The 22,625-nt window shown below is 39.5% G+C and overlaps 1 protein-coding gene and 1 long non-coding RNA gene across 2 annotated transcripts; one reads left to right on the forward strand and one right to left on the reverse strand.

The window, feature by feature from the left end:
* The first annotated feature begins 7,435 nt into the window (after positions 1–7,435).
* Positions 7,436–8,121, forward strand: LOC145798578 (uncharacterized). The gene is made up of 2 exons (XR_014339656.1): positions 7,436–7,791; positions 7,898–8,121. It is a non-coding gene; the product is annotated as an uncharacterized LOC145798578 (long non-coding RNA).
* A 2,576-nt stretch (positions 8,122–10,697) lies between these two features.
* LOC145799406 (rRNA-processing protein fcf2-like) lies at positions 10,698–11,342 on the reverse strand. The gene has a single exon (XM_082888981.1). It carries the CDS (start codon positions 11,340–11,342, stop codon positions 10,698–10,700), a length of 645 nt encoding a protein of 214 aa, XP_082745107.1.
* Positions 11,343–22,625: the final 11,283 nt, after the last annotated feature.

Genomic DNA, 22,625 nt, shown 5'->3' on the forward strand with positions numbered 1-22,625 from the left:
ATTGATAAATTTATTCTTTTTAAGAATGAAGTTGAGAATCAATTAAGTCGAAAAATCAAGGCATTAAGAAGTGTAGACACCCCATTTTTGACCGTCCTCAAGACTTGGACGTCACCGTTTGAACACACGGTGATCTTCCATGTTTGTGTTCGTTTGGAGTTCCCGGAGGTCTTGGCTCGCGCGCCTTGCCTCAGGATCTCCGAACTCGACCGTTTAGTGTCTGGTTTTGCACCAAACACTTGCATCTTGCCCTTGAGAGGCAGGGTGGGGCTTGTAGACCATCCCCACCCACCACCGGCATTGGCTAGAGGCCACCGGCTGGTTTTTGCTGCCACCGGCAATATAGTTTGCCGGCCGGCACCTTTTGTTGCCGGTCAGCACTATTTTGTGCCGGTCGGCACTTTTTTTGGCCAAGATGGCAATTTTGGCCGGCCGGTTACTGTGCAGTTGCTTTTTGAGATATTTTTAGGCAGCTGTATTGCAGTGACTTTCCCTCCATACACGTGTATGGAGGGATGGCCCTCTAGTTTTGCTTAACTTGTAAGTTTTGCAAGTTTGGTGACAAGGATAGATAGAGGCTCTCTCTTGGGGCTAAGGGGGAGAGACTTTAGACATTTTAGAGAGGGAAAAACATAGAGAGAAGCTCTGGTTCTAGGGTTTGAGTTAGATACATTCTCTATCTCTCTTTCCCTCTCATTTGTTCACTAGGTGCTTTGTGTCTTACTATTGCACACAAACACCTAGTGTTTCACCTTCCTCTTGGAGCTGAGGTTCTAAAGGGTTTGTTTTGAAGTTTTGGTGTTAGATTCAAGCTAAAGGAGGCCATTGGAGCACCATTTGTAAAGGGGTTATCAAGGGTGAGAATCTAGTCCTTTTTTTCCCCATTTTTGCATTGATTTTATACCTATCTTAGAGCTGTTTTTGTGCTTATTGTATAACATAAAAAAGTTCTGTTTTTAGGCCCTCTTTATTGTTTATTAAGAGTGTTTTGTTGTTTGAGGGTAGTTGACCACCCTTAGGCCTTAAAAGGCCTCATTTTGAGCCATTTTGTGCTAGCTCCGGGATTTTGGTGTTGGGGTCTCTTCACCACTGAAATCTTGAGGGATTTCAGTGGTGAAGATGATGCCTTGAAGTCCCAAGAAGGAGAGGGCCACCCCCTCTCCTTGTTGTCCTTGAAAAGGACATATTTTGGCCTCTTAAGGAAGCCTATGCTTGAGTGTGTGTTGAGCATGTTTGGTTTGTTTTTCATGCTTATATATCCATAATATAACATGACTTTAAGTTGGTTTTGGAACTCCATGCATGCTTAGCATAGTTGCCATGTAATGCCTTGTTTATGCCTTAACATGTCTTAGGTTGTTAGCCTTTGTTGGAGCATGTTTTAGGCTTAGTCTCGTGAAGATTATGTGCTTATTTTGCCATGTTTTAGGTCTGTCCATAAGTGTTTGGGTTGATTTTGGCATGCTTGACATAGCTCCTTTGTATTTAGGCTTGTTAGCCTTGAGTATGTGCATGTGTAGCATGCCATCCTTGCATCGATTTGGTGATTTGGGACCATCCTATATGCCATTTCAGTCCCATTTCCATGCTTGTTGGATTGCCTTGCATGTCTCTTTAATGCCTCATAAGCTTGTGTAGCAATGCTCCATGTTTTGGTGCTTATTCATGCTTTTGCTTTGAGTCATTTGAATGCCATTTAAATGATTCTTGAGGTCTGTTTTAGCATGATTTTCAGAGCTTATGTTGCATGCTTTTAGTCCATGAATGTCTCTTTCAAGTGTGCTTGAATGTTGCTTGCTTTGTGCCTAAGTGTTGGGTCTTAACATGTGTGTGTGTGCATGTGTGCTTAGCATCTATTTTAGGCATTAATGGCCACTGTTTTAGGCCTTATTAGAGCTGCCTAATTCATGTATAAGCCCATCTTGCCATCCATTTGCATTGCCATATGTATGCTTGTATGCTTGCATAAGTGCCTTGACATGCCATGTTGCATTCTTAGCTTGTATGCCTAGGTTGCATTGCATCTTGCATGCACGCCTTGTTCCTTGAAATGGTGATGGGAATTGGGCCTAATTTGTTTGATTGGTTTGCATGCATTTGAAATCAAAGTTGCATACTTGGTTCTTTGGGCCATCATGTATGGAAATGCTTGATTGGTGGTCCAAGAACCGAGGCACATGTCCCGTTGAGTCATTACAATGATAAGAGACATGGTTGGTGCATACATGCCTTGAAATGTGCTGCCATGCCTTGTTTTGCCCTCTGTTGCTGTGAGTTGCAGGTCCTGCAGGTTTTCTTTGCCGACCGGCAGTGTAAGGTGCCGGCCGGCAACCTTTTCTCTGCCGACAGCTTTAATTTTGTGCCGATGGACACACACCAATGCCGGTGATGGTCCCACTCAGCCGGTGGTACTCCCCAGTACCCAGGGATGCAGCCCTGAGGTTTTGACAGCCTCCAGAGGAGCATAGGAAAGAAAACAGAGGCAGCTTGTACATGGCGGCGCGCTTCTCAAGGCGTTTTACTGTTTTTCCTAGTCTATTTAATTTGTTAATTAAATTAGGCAATTTGTAATATTAATTAGCTTGCGTAGTTAATTAATTTGTAATATTTATTCGGTCCCTCCGAGCAAGGGCAAATCTGTAATAAGTGTGCGTGAGTGTGTGTATGTCTTCCAACCTCACGTCTTTCTTCCCTTTTATTTACCTGCTTATGATGGTAGATTAGGGCATGTTTAAATTCAGCATAACTTATGCTATGCATGCGTGCATTCATGCATTTTGTATTACATGCATTAGGCTCGGTACATCACGCTAACTGCATTCGTACTTCAAATCAAAAAGTGAATATGTGATAATTGTGCATTTTCACATGACATGTTTAGGATAGCCGAGCCTATTCTAGCAACACTTTGTATGCGATGCATTAGGCACTTAACATGGACTTGGATCATGCATGTTTGCTAACAAGTTCTTTGTTTTGGCACGGAGTAGGATGTAAGTATTTCCGCTTTAACATATCGCATGAGTGTGAATGTTGCCATGTCGGCATGCTTAACATGTGGCTAGATGCTTATATGTTAAAATGTTTTGAATGCCTGTGGGTGAAGGTTGGATTGTTTGAGTTGGAAGAACTCATTGAAATCCGTGTTTTAGCCTAATTGCGAGCAGCAAATTCCAAAGCATTTTCAAAATGAACGGATATGCAATGTTCCTTTCCAAATTAGGCAATCTAGTCTATACTTGTTTGCTGCGCGCATAACATAGTAATTCTAGGCTAATAATTGGTTTAAGAACACATAGCGTTTTGAAAATTGGATATCACGGTTAGTAGAGGCCGGTCTTCGGACCAGGCGAAAGGGGGTGCTCATAGCTGACCTTCCCCGATCGTACCCAAGCTCCCGAGCCGAGACAACTCCGGTGATGACGGACATGTGGCCTTCGGCACCGAGTCAGGGTTTCCTAAATTCCCCCATTTTAAAATATTTAGGTGGCGACTCTGTATCTGGCAAAGCAGTCCATGTTTGGCACTACTTTTTCAAAAATCTGTTTCTCAAAACGATTTGCCAGATTTGGACTCTTTGGTTCAGATTAAGAACCGTGACACAAGTCGAGTCCGAACTGTAGTAACCCCAAATGAACAGAACAGGACTCATCCTCCCGGGGCGTTCGGGGACGTCTACAAGAAGTGATCGTGGTGGTGAGTATGAATCCCCGTTTGCCGAGACTTGTGCTCAATTTGGGATTATTCACCAAACCACAACGCCTTATTCGCCTCAATCAAATGGTGTTGCTGAGTGGAAAAACAGGACGCTGAAAGAGATGATGAATGCAATGTTGATAAGTTCTGAGTTGCCACAGAACTTATGGAGGGAAACAATTCTCTCTGCGAATTATATTCTTAATAGAATACCACGGAAGAAAGTGGACAAGACTCCATATGAGTTGTAGAAAGGTCACAAGCCTTCATATAAATACCTACGAATGTGGGGGTGTCTTGCAAAAGTGGCAGTACTTACACCCAAGCGGGTTAGGATAGGTCCGAAAATCGTGGACTGTATTTTCATTGGTTATACACAAAATAGTAGTGCATATAGATTTCTTGTGCACAAGTCTGATATTTCAGATATACACAAGAATACTATCATGGAATCTAGAAGTGCATCTTCTTTGAAGATGTATTTCCGTGTCGTCCCTAAGACAGGGTTCCGAGTTCTATGAAAGAAATAGATGATCACAAAGACGATCACATAGATGATCACATGGATGATCAATCAGCTGATCAAATAACTGATCAAGTAGATGATGAAGCTGATGAAGTAGATGAGCCAAGAAGGAGTAAAAGGGCTAGAACCACAAAGTCTTTTGGTCCAGACTTTTTGACTTATGTGTTTGAGGGAGAACCTCGAACGTTCCATGAAGCTGTGACTTCACCTGAAAGTCCTTTATGGAAAGAAGCAATTAAGAGTGAGATTGACTCTATCTTACAGAACCATACTTGGGAGTTGGTTGATCTACCCCCAAGCAGTAAGGCCTTAGGGAGTAAGTGGATCTTTCGAAGAAAGATGAAAGCGGATGGGTCAATTGACAAATATAAAGCTCGGCTAGTTATCAAATGATACAGACAACGAGAAAGCCTAGATTATTTTGATACGTATTCACCTGTGACAAGGATTACATCCATTCGCATGGTGATTGCAATAGCAGCTTTACGTGGTTGAGAAATACATCAGATGGATGTAAAAACAGCTTTTTTAAATGGAGATTTAGATGAAAAAATCTACATGGAGCAACCCGAGGGGTTTTAAGCTCCAGGAAAAAGTAAGAAAGTCTGTAAGCTTGTCAAGTCATTGTATGGTTTAAAGCAAGCTCCCAAACAATGGCATGAGAAGTTTGACAATGCTATGTTGTCAAATGCGTTTCGAATCAATGAGTGTGATAAGTGTGTATATGTTAAAAACACTGACAAAGGTTATGTCATTTCGTGTCTATATATTGATGACATACTCATTGTTGGTAGCAATGATGAAATGATTAAAGCTACCAAAAGATTGTTAAACTCTAAGCTTGACATGAAGGATATGGGCCTTGCAGATGTCATTCTGGGTGTTAAGATCACCAGAACATCTGGTGGTATTGTACTTTCTCAAGCTCATTATGTTAATAAGATACTTGAGAAATTTGGAAAGTCAGATACAAGTATGTTTAGGACACCGGTAGACTTAAGTCTATATTTGACCAAGAATAATGGTGAGAGTGTCTCTCAACTAGAATATTCTCGGGTCATTGAGAGTTTGATGTATCTGATGAGTTGTACAAGACCGGATATTGCCTACGCTGTTAATAGGCTGAGTAGATACACGAGTAATCCTAATGCTACTCATTGGAAGGGCATTATGCGGGTGTTGGGGTATATCCGTTACACCTTGGATTATGGGCTGCATTATACCAGATACCCAGCGGTACTAGAAGGGTATAGTGACGCAAATTAGATATCTGATATAAAAGATTCCAAATCCATTAGTGATTATGTGTTTACCATCGGAGGTGCAGCCGTGTCTTGGAAATCTGCTAAGCAAACGTGTATCTCGAGATCAACGATGGAATCTGAGTTTATTGCTTTAGATAAAGCAACTGAAAAAGCTGAATGGCTTCGCCAGTTTGTTGAGGATATTCCACGTTGGCTGAAACCTGTGCCAGCTATCAGTATTCATTGCGATAGCCAATCAGCGATTGGTCGGGCACAGAGTAATATGTATAATGGAAAGTCTAGACATATCCGTCGTAGACATAATTTCATACGACAACTACTCTCAAATGAAGTTGTCTCTCTAGACTATGTCAAGTCTAAGGACAACATTGCGGATCCGCTAACCAAAGGGTTAACTTGAGAGTTAGTAGAAAAGTCGTCAAGAGGAATGGGGTTAAGGCCTTTAGTAAAGGTTACCGGAACGGAAAACCCAACCTAGTTGACTGGAGATCCCAAGATCTAGGTTCAAAGGGACAACCTAACTTCGTGTAACGGGTGAGTCACTGAAGAGGTAAATCCTCTTACCCATTCCTTTATACAGTGATGCCCTGTGGGGGTGGAAGGTTAAGCTAATGCTTTTAATGACTTTAGTGATGTGGTATAATGAAATACCGTATCTAGGTCACCTATGTGAGTGCGAAGTGGGGCCACTTCTTTAAGAATTGCCAAGGCCGAATTCTTTAAAAACACTTACAGAACCAGGCTAGTGTTCCAGGGCCATACCGGACACACTAGTGAGAACAAGAACAATAGTTGGACTAACTCCTGTGTGAGGTCTATTGTCTCGGTTTACATAAACGGCAGAATAGTTCAAGACATCACGCTCACTGGTTAGCTAGTAAATCCGATAGGCTTTCGCTACGAAAGGTTCAAGGCCAATAGCTACCTTTTCTGATACAGGGTTAGTCTATGTGCTCTCTCTCTTTCCGAGTCTTTGTTGATAAACGTTGAGCGTTTGTTGTATTCAATAAATTTTTATTCATATGGGGGATTGTTGGAGAAAAATGGTTGAATAAGAAATTGCCTCATAAATGTGTATATAACTCACACATTTAAGGCTCATCAGTTTTACAAAATTGATTGGGCAGTTTTGCTAGCATTAGTTGCCAGCCTTGCTGGCTAAAAGCTCATCCCCTCTCCCTCATGGTGTATAAAATGAGGCCCTATTCCTTGAAAAGATATATAGAATTTTTCCTTGGCATCCATACACTGTCAGTCTACTTTTCCTATAATTTTCTTCCTGAGAGAGAGTGCTGCCGTTGTCCGTTCGCTAAGCTAATCAGAAGGTGCTTCTGTTGTAGCTGGTAAAAACCGTCGTATCCTGGGAAGTAGACGCCGGCGTACCTCCAGCACCCAACGGTGAGGCGGCAAATCTATTTTAAAGAGACTGTGGTATCGCACAGGCTTCGATTTGCTTCCTTTAACTATTTTATATTTTATCTGTATTTTATTCAGCATGTTATTTTTCATGGGATTGAAGATTTGTTTTGTTCATCTCATAATTTTGCGATATGCAATGTGAAATTATGTAATGTGAGTAGTTTTTCCCAACAGTAAGTAAGCCACTTTCTACGACTCTTCCTTGCGTCGACAAAAGTGTTTAGTTTCTTTGGCGAAAAAACTCGTAGCGTGCCCAAAAGTTTGCAAATTAAATTGTACTGTTTTGTTTTGGAGAATTACATCCGAAGAAATTTTTTATTTTTTTTACACAAACATGGCGGGGTACAAATATACACAAACATCCCATAATCTTTCGTTTGCACCCTATCATAAAATTACTTGCACCCTATATATTTTTATAATTTTTTTTATTTGTTCCATTATTTTGAAATTCTTCCTTTTATTTTGTGATTTAGTTATATTTAAAAAAGAGGCAAGAAAAAAAAAATCCTCTCTGAATACCGTTTATTTTTTTGGGCAAATTACGGACATCCCAATTGAGATTTAGCTAAATTATAAATGTCCCGATGTTTAGCTAAATTATTTTTTTTCTCGTTTTCCTCCCGTGATTTGCCCTAGCTCCCAAATTTCTTTCAGCCTATGCCTCTCTCTCGCGTTGCACGCTGACCCTCTCCATCACATAGGTATGACTTCTCTCTCTCTATTGTGGTGGTTTAATGGTGGGAGGTGGTTTCGGTGGTGGTATATTGGTGGGAACGGGGTGAGGGTTCTGGTGGTGGAGAGGTGGCAAGGTTGTGGAGGGACCGTGGTAGGAAAATGAAGTGGGGCTGGGTTTCGGTATTTTCTTTCGCTACTCCAACCCTGGTATTTCTCTCCAAATCCCTAGTCATTAGAAATTTATGTACATTCAGATATATGTACACACCTAGCCATTACTGATTTTCCTTTTCCTTTTCTTCTTCTTCCCTAGGAGATTTCGAGGGGCCAATCTCGAATTAGGATTTTGTTCGAGAAGATCATCAATATATGCACATATATTTACAGAGAATTTCTATATTTTGAATTTGGAGTTTTCCCTCATTCCTTCATTCGAATATATATATATATATATATATATATATATATATCAGTGTAGAGTGGGAGATTTGGGGAGTAATTAGCAATAACAAAATGGTTTCAACACTGTTTGTTTAATCCTATGGGAGTCCACGAGGTTTTCTGTAAGAAAAATTGATGTATATTATTGATTGATTTATATTGATGTGTTTATTACAAATGGTGAGTGGCTCATTATATAGGAGAGGGTGGGTGTAGTAGGTGAGGAGTAGGTGAGGAGTAGGTGGTGGTAGGTGATGGTAAATTGGTGGTAGGTGATGGTAAATTTTAACAGCCCCCCGCAAACTCAAGGAGGATAGAAACTAACCAACTTGAGTTTGGAGAGAGTAACAAAACAAGAAAATACATAAAAATAAAAGAGGATAGGAGACACTGTATGGTCGTGTCAGACCGTTGGTGAAGACACTGGATGGTGGTGTCATAACGTTGTAGAGGACACTGTATGGGGGTGTCATAACGTGGTAGAGGACACTTTATGGTGGTGTCAGACCGATGTAGAAAACAGTTTATGGGGTCATGTCGGACCGTTGTAGCAGACAATGTTGTGACAGTTGTTGTGACAGTTTACGGAGTCTTGCTGGACCCTTGTAGAAACTAACCGGAATCAATGTCGGGACAGTTTACAGAGTCTTGTCGGACCCATAAAGGAGCTAACCGGAATCAATGTCGGGACAGTTTACAGAGTCTTGTCGGACCCATAAAAAATAGACTGTATAATGTCGGGACAGTTTACAGAGTCTTGTCGGACCCATAAAAAATACACTGTATGATGGTGTATATAGGCTGCCCAAATATATATATATATGGATATATATAGTGAGCCCTCAAAAGTCGCGCCCTCAAAAGGCGTGCCCACGTCATCAAAAGGCGTGCCTGACAGAAAGCGTCGAGCCATCAAAAGGTGAGCCGGAGACGCGGCGAGGCACGTGAGCGACAGAGTGGCGTGTCGGCCGCGTCGTCAGTGTCAATATAAACCAATGCGGAGGCGGAGGAAACCAAACCAGACTGAAACCTTTGAACTGGTCATTCTGAAACAATCTGTAAATACTCTGTATCCAACCCTTCTCGGAAACACTCAGTAACCCAAAAAACATGGCCTCTTCTTCCCGTTCAGCTACCCAGAACATGGCCTCATCTTCCCGAGGTCTGCTCACTCTCTTTCCCGACCTCAACGAGTCAACAGGAGAGATAACAGGTGCGGTGGCCCGTGAACCTCAACCAAACACCTCTGGTTTTGCTCCGTTGAACTTTCCGATGCGGTCGGTGGAGCAAAGAATGGCAGTGCAGTCGGATGTGGAGGCCAATCAGTATACCTTGAAGTCATGTGTGGAAACCATGACTGCGGTTACAAATTTGTCGAACCGGCTGCAGAGTAGGGCAAATGAGGTGCAGCAGTTAAACTCCCAGCTGGCTCTGCTTCAACGCATGTATAAGGATGCGCGAGCAGAGATAAGTGTGCTAAAGGCAGAAAACAAGGAGCTGAAGCGGAAGGCCACCGTGATGTTCCGATTTGGAGGTCCACCATATGCTGTAGTGGAGGAGCAGGGTGGAGTGATCGTGCCCAGTGGAGTGGGAAACACGGAGGCAACACCGTCAAGGGCCGCCCAGGACGGAGGCAAGAAGAAAAGATCGGCGGCAGAGTAGAGAAGAAAAATCCCGCCTGTGGATGTGGTTTTGTTGTTTTGGTTTGTTTGTTGGTGTTTTTTTTTTTTTTTTTTTTTTGTGTAAAATTGTGATCGGGGTTGATCCCTGAGATGAATAAAATATGATTTGGTGTGCAAAGCTATATGGTATGAAGGGAATTGGAAAAAGATTAAAAAGAATGTGAAAGAAAAATAAAGAAAAAATAATAAAAATATATTTGAAATCAAAAAATGAAAGATGGAGGAAATAAGGAAAGTGGTTTGGAGAAAATAAATAAAAATAAAAATAATGGAGTTGGAAATCAAACGGATGAGAGATGAAGATTTTTATTTTTTTTTTTATTTTTTTTATTTTAATATAATATAATAAAAAGAGATTAAAAAAAAAAGAGGATTTAGAGAAAAATAAATAAAAAAATAGATTTAGAAATTAAACGGAAGAAAGAGTGAGGAGAAGCCCACGTGGGTGGCTTTGTTTTTTTATTTTTTTTTTATTTTTTTTATTTTTTAAGATAAAATAAAATAAAATAATAAAATAAGGAAAGTGTCATAAAAGGGATGCACATGGGTTCTGAGGTGGTTCATAATAATAATAAGAATAAACGGAAGTGGGAATAAAAGGGATGATTGTAAGAGATAGTAGTGTGTCGGGTGTGGTTTGTTTTTGTTGTGTTTAATAATAATAATAATAAGAATAAAAAATAGAGAAAGAAAAGGGAGAATATTTGTGAGTGGAGGATGTTGGGGCAATGGTGTAATGATCAAAAAGAAAAAATAAAACATAAAATAATGATTTGAAAAACTAGTGATGGTGTGTGAATCTGTGAGTGGGGTGCAAAAAGAGGAAGGAAAGGGTTGAAAAGTGGACAAAGATGTGCATGTCCTTGAGTGGAGAGAGGAAGTGGGTTAAAAAACAAATGGTGGGAGATGTAAACCGAGAGAGAGAGAGATGTAAACCGAATCTGAGCTGGAGAAAAATATCCTTTGCAGGGTCAACAACATCGAAAGCCATCAGCGTCTTCTTTGCTTAGCACGTTTCCAAGACTGTCCACCTTTTATCTTCCATTTCTCCACCCCTCCAGGACGGTTCTGTTCTTCACTCTCTCGAACCTTGCGCTTCCTGTACTCCCCAAGGGTATGATCAGAGAGTAGCTCATCAGCAAGGGTTGCTTTCCTCTCCTTCTTAGTAAGCCGACCTGTGAAGAAGTCTGATGCCGACTCTATCACTGTGCCCACCTGGAAATACATGGGAACTGTTCTCGATTTTGAGTCACCCTTCTTGTAGTGTCTCTTTGGATCAATGACGCTCCTCAACTTGAGTAGCTGGAGATCTTTCTTCAACTCAGGGATGAGGGTTTGGGCCACCATGTCAAACCAATTCTTCCCAGCAGTATCTTTGAATTGCTTCCTCAGTAATTTGTGCAATTTTTTAGGGTTGTTCGGTGGAACAAACAAGCCTCCTCGAACTTTGCCTGAAAGTAGTAGTAGTAGTGCTGTGGTATATAAATCTAACACAAAGCTCATAGATGGAAGAAGGTGGTGGTATTTTGGTGGGCTATCTGTGGCAATTGGAACTTCTGTGTTTGATGGAAGTAAGCTTGGGATTGAGGCATACTCTGTGGAGGTGTTGAAAATTCCAGCGGGCAGCAAAGGCATGGGTGCCAGCCGACTGCCCGCCGGAAAAAAAAGGAATATAGGCCTAAATCTTATTGCTCTGATACCATGTAAGAAAAATTGATGTATATTATTGATTGATTTATATTGATGTGTTTATTACAAATGGTGAGTGGCTCATTATATAGGAGAGGGTGGGTGTAGTAGGTGAGGAGTAGGTGAGGAGTAGGTGGTGGTAGGTGATGGTAAATTGGTGGTAGGTGATGGTAAATTTTAACATTTTCCTCTGTTTTTCCTTCAGTAGGTATGTTCATTTTTCTTCTCTTTATATATACTTGTTATATATATGTATGATGGTTTTGTTATGTGTTAGGTCGGTTGAGAGTTCTTTCACAAATTTTCAAGTAATTTGCAATCTTCATCCAAGTTGTTATCACGTAATTTCAATGTGGATTCAGACCAATTTTCGATTTCCACTATATTGCTTTGATATTTTTGTAATCAAGTTCATATGTAAGCGTGCATCTTGATCTGTTGTTTAGCCAATTGCTTTAGTCTTTTGGTTATATATAACATATTTGTGTGTTATATTACTTTCTAGGGTCAAACTATTGTACACACCACCTTACCATGAAAAAAAGTGTTGAATTTTTGTGGTGCTAGTTACGAATTAATGTCATATACTTACGAAAGGTGCACCATAAAAAAGATTCTTAATTACAAACCCTTGTGATTATGTTATGAATTTCTTTTCCCTCTAACTTTTGTTACCAATCATTGTGGTCTATAGTCGGGAAGGAAGAGTGGGTTACGGTGGTAAAGGAAGCATGCACCATAAATTTTTTTAATTACGAATTGTTGTGATTGTGTTATGAATCTTGTGATTTTCTTATGAATTTTTGTGATTTTGTTACTAATCATTGTGTATTAGTATGGTGGTAGCAGTTAGTTGGGATTAAATCTATGAAATTATGTAAAAATCCTAATTGTAGCTTCATTTTATAATCATCATCAAGCTTCATATGGTCTCTCAAGGTCAGTATACAAACTGGTTCGGAAATCCTTCATTTTCCACCTAAAGTTCATGTTTTTTGTTACTTGTGATTTGTTGATTACTAGAAATAGCTTATGTCCATTTCATGAAGGTTTGGAGTTTTTGTTTAAAGTGGCGGGGTTTATTGTTAGTATATCCTGTTGATTTGAAAATGTTAATGAGATGGTGATTTTGATTTGAAATGGATGGATTGAAGAAATTAATTTGGGAGTCACTATTCTTCACAATTTTAATCAGTCTTTGATTCAGCGCAATAACTTTGTTTCTAACAATGAAATTGCAGAATGGAAGGAAGTTGTAGATATTATACTAGTGGGAACGATGCACTAGGTGAAGGCCTATAAGGACATAAAGGAGTACTCAATTAATAACTTTATTACTTGCTGCAGAATGGAAGGAAGTTGTAGATATTATACTAGTGGGAACGATGCACTAGGTGAAGGCCTATAAGGACATAAAGGAGTACTCAATTAATAACTTTATTACTTGCATAGATCAGGTAACGGAGTATAAATTGTAATTTGGTTTTGAGATCTGATAATTTAGAGATATTAAGAAAGTTTTGTAATGCTTCTTATAATTTTATTTTTCTAAGAGTTTGTTTCCAAGTTGGAATCCCTGTATTACTTATTAATAAGATTTTCTTTTGTCCCAAACATTTCTTTACACATCACTATCATTTATGGTGATTCTATTTTGTATTTCATAACTTCTTGGGGAATGGAAGTGAATTCTATTGATGCTCTCAATCAATTAGCTTTTTGTAGTGGAAGTGATCTTTATTTGTGGATGCTTGGGAACAAAAAAATTCACATCAAACAGGGGACTATATTTTCTGTTTTAAACCTTCTTGGATAATGAAAATAACTATTTGAAATGGATATATCTGGCAGAATAATACTAGGGATCATGAAATGCTTTATGAAGATTTTTCATCATTTGATTAGTGTGTAGTGTTCTTTGTATATGTAATCTAACAGTGGAAAATCTTTTATGATTATTTTCATGATATTTTTTTCATAATACCTAGTACTACTTTTGCAAGAATAGCGGTATTAGAATAACCAAAGAGTAATTAATTGACTATCTTGGAATTGTTGCTCATAGTGCACTTTTGACATTATTAAAGGCTTTTAAGGTATGTAATTCTCTTCACTTGGTCAATTTCCAATTATTATTATTTGTTTATTTTTATTTAACATAAACATGTCAATTGCTCTGTTCTTCTACTACTTACGAATATTTTAATGAACTTGATAGGTTTGAAGCTCTTGCAAAAGGAATTCAACAAAGTACGATTACAAGAATAGAAGCACTAATGGATATGCTTACGTGTTGGGAGGTATGATGAAGAACAGACTTGTAGCAAAACTCAAAACCAATGTAAGGAAATCAACATTTTTAGCAAATTTTTTTAAAAAAAATAAAAATAAAATGGGATTGGTGTTTTAACAGTCATTGAAGATAGAAGATAGTATATCTTGATGAATTATTTGAAGCAGTTGTAATATTTTCGGTTTGAAATATTCTTGAGTTAGATATTGTTTTTATTATTTTTTATTTTTTATTTTTAAATTTTAGTGACAACCACAAAGCCACTAAATGTGTCATGTGAGTACCAACAATTAAGACAAGGTGATATTTCTAAATGTCGCTAGTGAAAAATCTGGTGCCGCTTGGAAGTGCCACAGATGTATGTATAAAAGTGTCATAAATAATGTCTAATATGGCAATCAATTGTCTATAAATAATATCAATTGTGGCATAAGAAGTGCCATTAAAAAAGTATATAGTGACATTTTTTAGGTTGTAAGTCTTGTTTAACGGCGTTGATAGTGTCACAAATAGTGTCTAACATGACATTGAAGTGTCAGTGAGGGCTTTTAGCCTTTACGGTATAGTGGGATTTGCAAGTGTCACTGAAGTGCTACTAATATCTACTGTGACTTGGGTATAAATGACACTTGTTCAAAATGTCATTAGAAGAATAATTTTGTAGCACTTTCAAGTGTCACTGAATTAAAAAAAAAAAATATGTTGTAGTAATGTCCTTGTCAATGTGCATGCTGCCTATCTCCTCCTCCTCCACCACCACCACCATCATCGTCGTTATTTATGTGGTACTGGGTCATGATCACATTATGTTTAAAATTTTAGGGGGAGGGGGGGGGAAATTGATACTATTGATGGTAGAGCTGCAAACAAATGAAACTGCATCGAACTTTGCAAAGTTTGAGCTTATTTGTTTATCAAGTTTGATTTTTCAGTTCGAATTCTTCTTGATAACTAATCAAGCTCAGCTTGGCTCAACTCGTGAATATTAATCAAATTTGAGTGAGGCTGAAAACTTGATAATGAATTGTTTTTTACTAGTATTTACATTATTTAAATATGTAATTAATATATTTATATTTTATTTGAATAAATATATTTTATATTATTTAACTTATAAATCATATATTTATGCTGTTATTTGTACATATTTTTATATTATTGAATATATAATAATAAACAACCGAACTTATTTGAGGTTGAACTTGGCTCGTTTACTAAACGAGTATAAAAGTAAGACCTAAGCTCGTTTATTTACTTAACAAACTGAGCTGAACTGAATCCTTAATGAGCGGAGTCTAAATTCGTCAAAAGTCTGGTTTGTTTGTTTTTTATTTTTTATTTTATTCATATTTGCAATCCTAGTTGATGATATACACATGGCACGCATTTGACTTGCCCATGATGCCATTGCTTGATTAAGTACTTATAATAATGATTCATTCCTCTAATTTGAGAGCTCTAATTGAGTACTAAGAGCATCTCCAACTCTAAACTTCTTTTTTCATCAAATCTGATGAAAAAAAGGATTCTTTCCTCAATTTGAAACCACTGGCTTCAATGCTTTACTTTTTATCAAATCTGTTCTGGGAATAACCGGTTGGTCGACCGGTAAGAGGATATTTTTTTTTCCTGAACTGTTTGAACCAATTTTTTTGAACTGTTTGAACCGTTTAATGGTCGACCGGTTGATCGACCGACCGGTTGACCGGCTAGTCAACTGGTAAGGCGAATTTTTTTTTTTTTTTTAACTGTTTGAACCTTTTGTTTGGAACTATTTGAACCATTTGGTGGTCGACCGGTTGGTCTCCCCAACGGTCATGCACAGTGTTTTGGTGAAATACGGAGTCTGTCCTCATTTTGGTGAAACGTTTGGTGAAATCTCGATTTGATATCAATTTGGTGAAACTGTTGGAGTATGAAAAAATGCTTTTTTCACCAAATTTTAAATTTGATGCCAAGTTTGGTTCAGGGTTAGAGATGGTCTAATGAGGTAGAAATTCAAAAAAAAAAAAAAAAAATTAGGATCAAAACATCACATCACTGAGTGGAGCTCACCCCCTAAAATTCCTTTACAGCTCATAGTTTAGAGCTTCTAGGTGTGTTTGGTAACGTTTACGTTTTTAGTTTATATTTACAAAAAATTTATAAACTGGTTTTTGTTTATTTTTTGTTTATTTTTAGAAAAACATAAACTACAAACGCGTTTGGTAATTAACAAAATATTTAAAAAAATTTAAAAATATAAAAGAGTGAGAAATAACAAGTGGTGGCAAGTGGCGACGGAAAACGGTGGTGGAAAGTGGTGACGGTGGGTGGTGGGTAGCTGGCGGTGGGTGGGTGGGTGACGGTAGCGGGTGGTAGCGAGTGGGTGGTGGTGGTGGTGGTGGTGGTGGGTAGCAGGTGGGTGGCGGATGAAAGGTGGTGGTGGGTGGTGGGTGGTGACAGGTAGGCGGTGGTGGCGGTGGTGGGTGGATGGGTAACAGTAGCGGGTGATGTGGTAACGAGTGGGTGGTAGTGGTGGCAGGTGGGTGACGAATGGCGGGTGGTGGTGGGTGGTGGCGGGTGGGTGGTAGCGAATGGGTGGTGGTGGTGGCGGTGGGTGGTAGTGGCAGGTGGGTGGCGGCTGGTGGTGGGTGGTGGCGGGTAGGTGGTGGCAGTGGATGGGTATGTGACGGTGGTGGGTGGTAGGTGGTGGGTGGTGGTGGCAGTGGCGGTTGATGGCGGTGGTGGTGGTGGTGTGTAGTGGTGGCAGGTGGGTGGCAGGTGGCTGGTGGTGGATAGTGGTGGCAGGTAGGTGATAAGTGGTGGTGGCAAGTAGGTGGTGGATGGTGGTGGTGGTGGGCAGTGGATGGTAGTGGCGGGTGGTGGGTGATGGTGGGTGAATGGTAGGTGGGTGGTGGGTGGTGGTGGTGGCGGCAAGAAGTGGGTGGTGGTGGTGAGTTGGTGGCAGGTGGGTGGTGGTGGCGGGTGGTGGGTGGTGGCGGCGGGTTGGTGGTGAGTGGTGGTGGCAGGTGGGTGGTGGGTGGTGGTGGCGGAAGACGATGGTGGAAAATGGTGGCGGGTGGTGGCTAGTTTTGGGTGATAAAAAAAAAAAAAAACTGAAAACTCAAAACGGAAACACATTTTTTGTGTTTTCATTTTTTGGCCAAATTTATAAACTGAGACCACTGATTTATAAATCAAAAATTTTACCAAACAAGTTTTTATTTGAATTTTTAAAATTTTTGTAAATATAAACAGAAAACTGAAAACGTAAGTGTTACCAAACGGCACCTAAACATTTTTGAAGTACTTAAACTATACATTCTAAAAACAAAAACAAAAAAATAGAGGGTACCTAAACTAGACCAACAGCTCTTTAGAAGCAGCAAAAAAGTGAGCTAAATGAAGAAACAAAAACACCATCATGGTCCCTTTTTCAATCAATGAGAAGCTTAAAAAAAGTGAAGGACATGCTTATGGAGGTTAAATCATTATGCTTGAAGAAATGTTATTATTCCAATTCAAAACAAAATATAAAAAGGTAAGCCTGCAATAATTTTCTTTTCTTTTCTTTCTTTCGTTTTTTGGGAAAAGTAACCTGCAATAACTAAATTTATTTCACTGCAACATCTAAAAACTTTAGATAAAATAAAATATAAACAAAATCTCAAATTTCCATACAATAACGATTGAACTCTTTCAAAAAGACAAAAAACAAAAAACAAAAAAATCTAATTTTTTTTATTATAAAATACTTAAAAAGAAATCATGTCTCTAAAATTAATGTTACTGTAGATAATACCTTAATAATTTTACATAAGACTTATTTCACACTATATAAACAATGCAAATATCATTTGAACTAATGTATTTACTGTTTGATTATTATTTTTTTTCAAATTAAAAACAAAGGGTATTTATTAATTAGTCCTGTTAACTAGACTTATTTACCTACAGGTCTTGACTGATAATTTTATCACTGTAAATCTATTCATAAAAATTAGAGAAACTGATAAATTTATCAATATAACTTAATATTAGATAATAAATTTCAAAAGTAAGACCTATTGGTAAGAAATTAACTTCTTTATTTTTTAATTTTTTAAACAAAATAAACTCCTTGAATCCATGGAACAATCGTTGAATATTGCATATATTTGTAATTAGGTCATGTTTTAGGGGAATCTTTTTTAAGGTCTCTAATATTAAAATTTTATAAGATTAAGGACACACCAAGGCATCAGCCCTCAAGATTGGATGGGCACATTTGTTGTTTGCATGACCAATTTATATTCGTTGAGGTAATTCGACACATAATGAGCTATTTCCTCTGTCCCCCAATGCACATTATTAAAGATAAGCGTATTTGTTTTACATTTTAGATGCAACTTGATTAGGTGCATCTAAAAAATATTTAAAAAAAATATATGATTAAAATATATTTAAAAAATTACTAAAAATAAACAAAAACTCATCTAAAAACATATTTTAAAAAACCAAACCAAACATTATAAGCATTTTATGTACTTTTAAAAAAATAAGACAAGCTAGAGAACTCCTAATATTGGTTACACATGAGAAAATCAATCAATTCATCATGGACATTCATCTTTTAAAATAAATAAATAAATAATTATAGATTATAGATAATTAAAAAATATATATATATATATATTTTTATCTACTTGCGAAAAATAGTTTGATCACATGTGAAGGAACGTGTTGAGTACAAAAATAATAAAATTATTTTTCTCTTTTAATATTTTAATTTTTGAATGAACTGGTGATTGACAATCTCACACCATTTCACATATAGAAACGAAAACTGAAAAACAAAATGGTGTGTGATGATAGCTCAAAATTGGTCTTTGGTTCGACATGGGCCGTTTAGAAGTTGTTAATGTTGTGAAAAAGCCCATAGAACAACAACAACCTTGTATTTTTACCATCATAACCCACTTTGATGCACTCTATTGCCTATCTTTATAAAAAAATAAAATATAAAAAAAATTAAAAAATAGAAAATAGAAAGCAAAGAAGAACCAGCCCCTGCTTTGTGGGAAATAGACACTACATCATTTGGATTTATTTTTAGACAGAGAGAGCCTCATTTTAGAGTAATTATTCACTCCTTCAAAAATTTCATGTTGACAGTGTGTCTAACTAATAGTAAGAGACCTAATAGTTACATAGGCCTAAAATCAAAAAAAATGATAAAGAAATGACAATATATTATCGAATGAACACACTATCACCTGGTCTTCCTAACCCTTGTACCTTAAATATGTGGACTTAGTTGTAGTCATACTTGGATTAATTAATACATAGAACTATGCATTTGTACTTAAAAATTTATTGAGAAAAAATTGTGCCTTGGATTTAATTTTCATATAACGTGTGAATAAAAAGGGTAAAAATAATATTATCCTAAATGCAATTGAATCAAACATTAATTTTTTTTAAATTAATTTATAGGCACAAATTTTGAGTTTGTGGTCTTTTTTCGGTTGGACCAGTGGGTTGAGAGAGACTGTCAAATGTATCTGTGTAAGAGGGGCTAATTTGAGCCCACTAAATTATTTAGGCCCAATAGCCCAAGATTAGTGGGCCCGAATTTATTGCAAGTCCAAGAATCGGTGGGCCCAGATTTATCGCCATCAAACGGGCTAAATGGCTCTAAGCCTCGAAAGGGTTCGGATCCACGAACCTAGAGACTTACTCGGGCCCGGACTCGAAAGGGTATTAAGCAAGCCTAGAGATCCGAGGCACTCGGACTCGAAAGGATTCGGACCCACGAATCTAGAGATCCGAAGTACTTGGCTTCGAACGGATTCAGACGCAATCTAGAAGTCGCTCCGTTAATGAGTCCCAGAACACTTGCGGGCTCGGAGCTTTCCGGGGTCTACGCACCAGAACCATGGGCGTAATGGAGTTCGAACAAAGGACCCGATCCCGAGGACGGTGAGTGGAGATAAATTCACTCTTCGGTTAAACTAGCCTATACCCGGGTCGAGGTGGCACGACCCCGGGGGGTCCATGAGACTCGGCAATATTTTGCGGCAGGACGTCCTCTGGGACTACCCCTGACCCTTTGGGATGATTGGGGATCATTGGTTAGGTGTGGCTAAGAAGAAGGGTTCGCCGAGGGATTGATCTCCTCTTCGGGGTTTTCTCATCCTCGGAGAAGTCACCTCCTCGGAGAAGTCACCTCCTCGGAGAGGTCACCTCCTCGGAGAAGTCACCTCCTCGGAGAGGTCACCCCCTCGGACAAGGTGGTTAGAGAAAATATCCCCCATGTGCCTTGCACATGGGCTCCATCCTACATCATGAGGTGCCTATAAATAGCACCCACCCATAGCTTTACAAGGGATGGATTTTGGAGATTTTTAACTCTTGGGAAAGAACTAATTTCCCTTCTCCATTATCAACCTTGAGAGTGAAAGTGGGAGATCAATGGGAGAGCCTTGCCATTATTCTATTCTCTAGCCATTTTGCCTTCTTCTTCACCCAATCTCTTATCTCCATCATCTCCTTTGTTGTTGTGTTCCTAAGTTGAGATTATTGAAGAATCTAAGCCTCTCATCATATTCTAGAGAATTCGATCTTCGAATTTTCCAACTCCTTTCTTGAACCCTCTCCTACATTTTGGCGACTCTGCTGGGGAGGCGGATTGGTTAATGGTCTCAACGAGATCTGGAATCCACACAACTCCAACAAGGATGGCGGGAGAAGATGAAGTTCACCAACAAGGATCCTCTAATGGTGGTGATGACAGAACCATGACTCCAGATCAACCACTTTTGCTTGAAGCCATTCAAGGACTTCAGAATACTCAGCAAGAGATTCTTACCACTCTTCAGAATCTCACTCACACCATGTTGGTGATGAGTTCTAACTTTGCACCGGCGCCAAACGGGAATCAAACTGGTGGTGGAGCTATTCCCGCCGGAGCGCAAAATCAAATCCAAGGAGAAGTAGGCCCCAATCAGCCTATGGCTCATGGCAACACGGCCACAGTAACACATGCTCAAACCACAGTAGGCGGCAGCAGTTTGCCCATACCCGGTCTCCATGGCGTGCCAAGCCAAGATCCAATGGTGACTAGGGGAGTTTCTGGTGTAATGAACGACACTCCAACGACTGCTGGTGTCCAGGAAAACATAAGGAGCATGATGGCGCAAAAGGGAGCTATGCCCGTACCTAATCTTGTTACGCCACCGGTGAATGTTACCCAAGCACCAAGCGGGCCTCCTTTGGTGCCAACAACAAATCTGCAAGCACAACCCGGTATAGCGGCGCCGTGCGGTGGACTCTATGGGCCTCAATTCAATATCCCATCACCGACTGGCTTGTCTATAGGCGCTGATGGCCAGTATCGTCAAATGTCCTCGCCAATGATGAATTCGCAGCACCAGAATGGCCAAGACGCCCCTAGCTCAGTCTTTGGATACATAAGCCAAGTCCCGGGAATACCACCATCAAACGCTCTCCCTCAACAGTTTCTCACTCTCGCCGATGTGCAGGCCATGTTCGATCTCGAACGGGGCAAGAGGACCTTACCCTCTTTGCCTGATCCAGACGTCAAGCCGCCTTACCCCATTGAGATGCTGAGTTATCCATACCCTGAGGGGTATACAGTGCCGAAGTTCATCAAGTTCGACGGCAAACAAGGAAATGCCCGAGAACATGTTGTGCGATTCATCGAGACTCTAGGTATTCATGGTTCAAACCACGTCCTCCGACTGAGAGAATTCTCTAAGTCCCTCACCGACCGAGCATATAGTTGGTATGTTAATTTGGCCCCAAACTCTGTCCGAAGTTGGGAGGAAATGGTTAACAAATTCCACTCCAAGTTCTTCCAAGTGGCGGAGAAGGTGACCACACTTACATTGTGTAAAGAGAAGCAACAAGAAAGTGAAGACATCATTGACTACGTTAAAAGGTTTCAGGACAAGGCCGTGGATTGTCATGAAGCAGTTGAGGAGAGTTATCTGGTTCAAATTTGTCTAGAAGGGGCATTGAGCAGGTACAAAATGTTTCTAGTTAATCACAAGCTACCCACCTTCTCGGCATTAATAGAAGCAGCTCGGAACATTAGCATTCCTCAGGCTCAGGAGTCCGGATTTAAGGCCAGTTACAAGACTAGTTTCAAATCGTCTCGTGGACCTATTGTTGCTGCTGCCTCTGCCCCAGATACCCGAAATTCACAAGGAGAAGGTCATAGAGGCCAGAAGAGAAAGCAATATAATGGTGAAAAGGGGAATGTTTCTTATCCATGTGGAATCGAGGAAGTGAAAGCTCTAGTTAAGGAATGGGTGGCTGACGGAGAGCTAAAATTGCCTTATGTTGAAGAAATGCCATCAAAGAAAGACCGTGAGAGCCCTGAATTCTGTGTCTACCATCGTACATTGAAACATCCGACAGAGAAGTGTTGGACTCTCAGAAAAATCTTCAGAGATAAAGTCGAGGCAGACGAATTGAGGTTCAAAAAGCAAGGGACTCAAGACATCCGAGAACAACCATATCCTCAACACCGAGACAAGGGCAAGAATGTTGCTATGATAGCTTACGAAGGCCCGATGATTGAGGCTATCGCCAACCTCGATGACGATGATTGTTATTTGGACGACATCCTCGAGCCAGAGGGTGAGCAAGTTTACTATAGAAGTGCTCTCGATCCAGAGGGCAGAACATTTATGACTCATGGCGAAGATCCCTTTGATCCAGAAGGAGGAGAAGAGTACTACGGAAGAGGAGGACACCATGTTTATGTGGCATCTTATTTTGAAGAGACCGAGGAGATGGTTAACTACGAGCCTCCAAGAGTGGAAAAAGATCCGGATCACTATGCCAAAACCTTGCAAGACTGTGTAAAGTTCAAGCAGTTCTTTGACCAGCTTGGACTTTCCAAGGAGGCAAGAACAGAAATCACCAAGTCTATCATTAATATAGCC

Source organism: Camellia sinensis, chromosome 9 (genome assembly GCF_055761805.1).
Source record: "Camellia sinensis isolate YWXY chromosome 9, ASM5576180v1, whole genome shotgun sequence".
NCBI classification, from domain to species: domain Eukaryota; kingdom Viridiplantae; phylum Streptophyta; class Magnoliopsida; order Ericales; family Theaceae; genus Camellia; species Camellia sinensis.

Excerpts from the sequence above, each read along its gene's own strand:
- LOC145799406 (XM_082888981.1), bottom strand. The coding sequence starts at position 11,342 with ATGCCTTTGCTGCCCGCTGGAATTTTCAACACCTCCACAGAGTATGCC.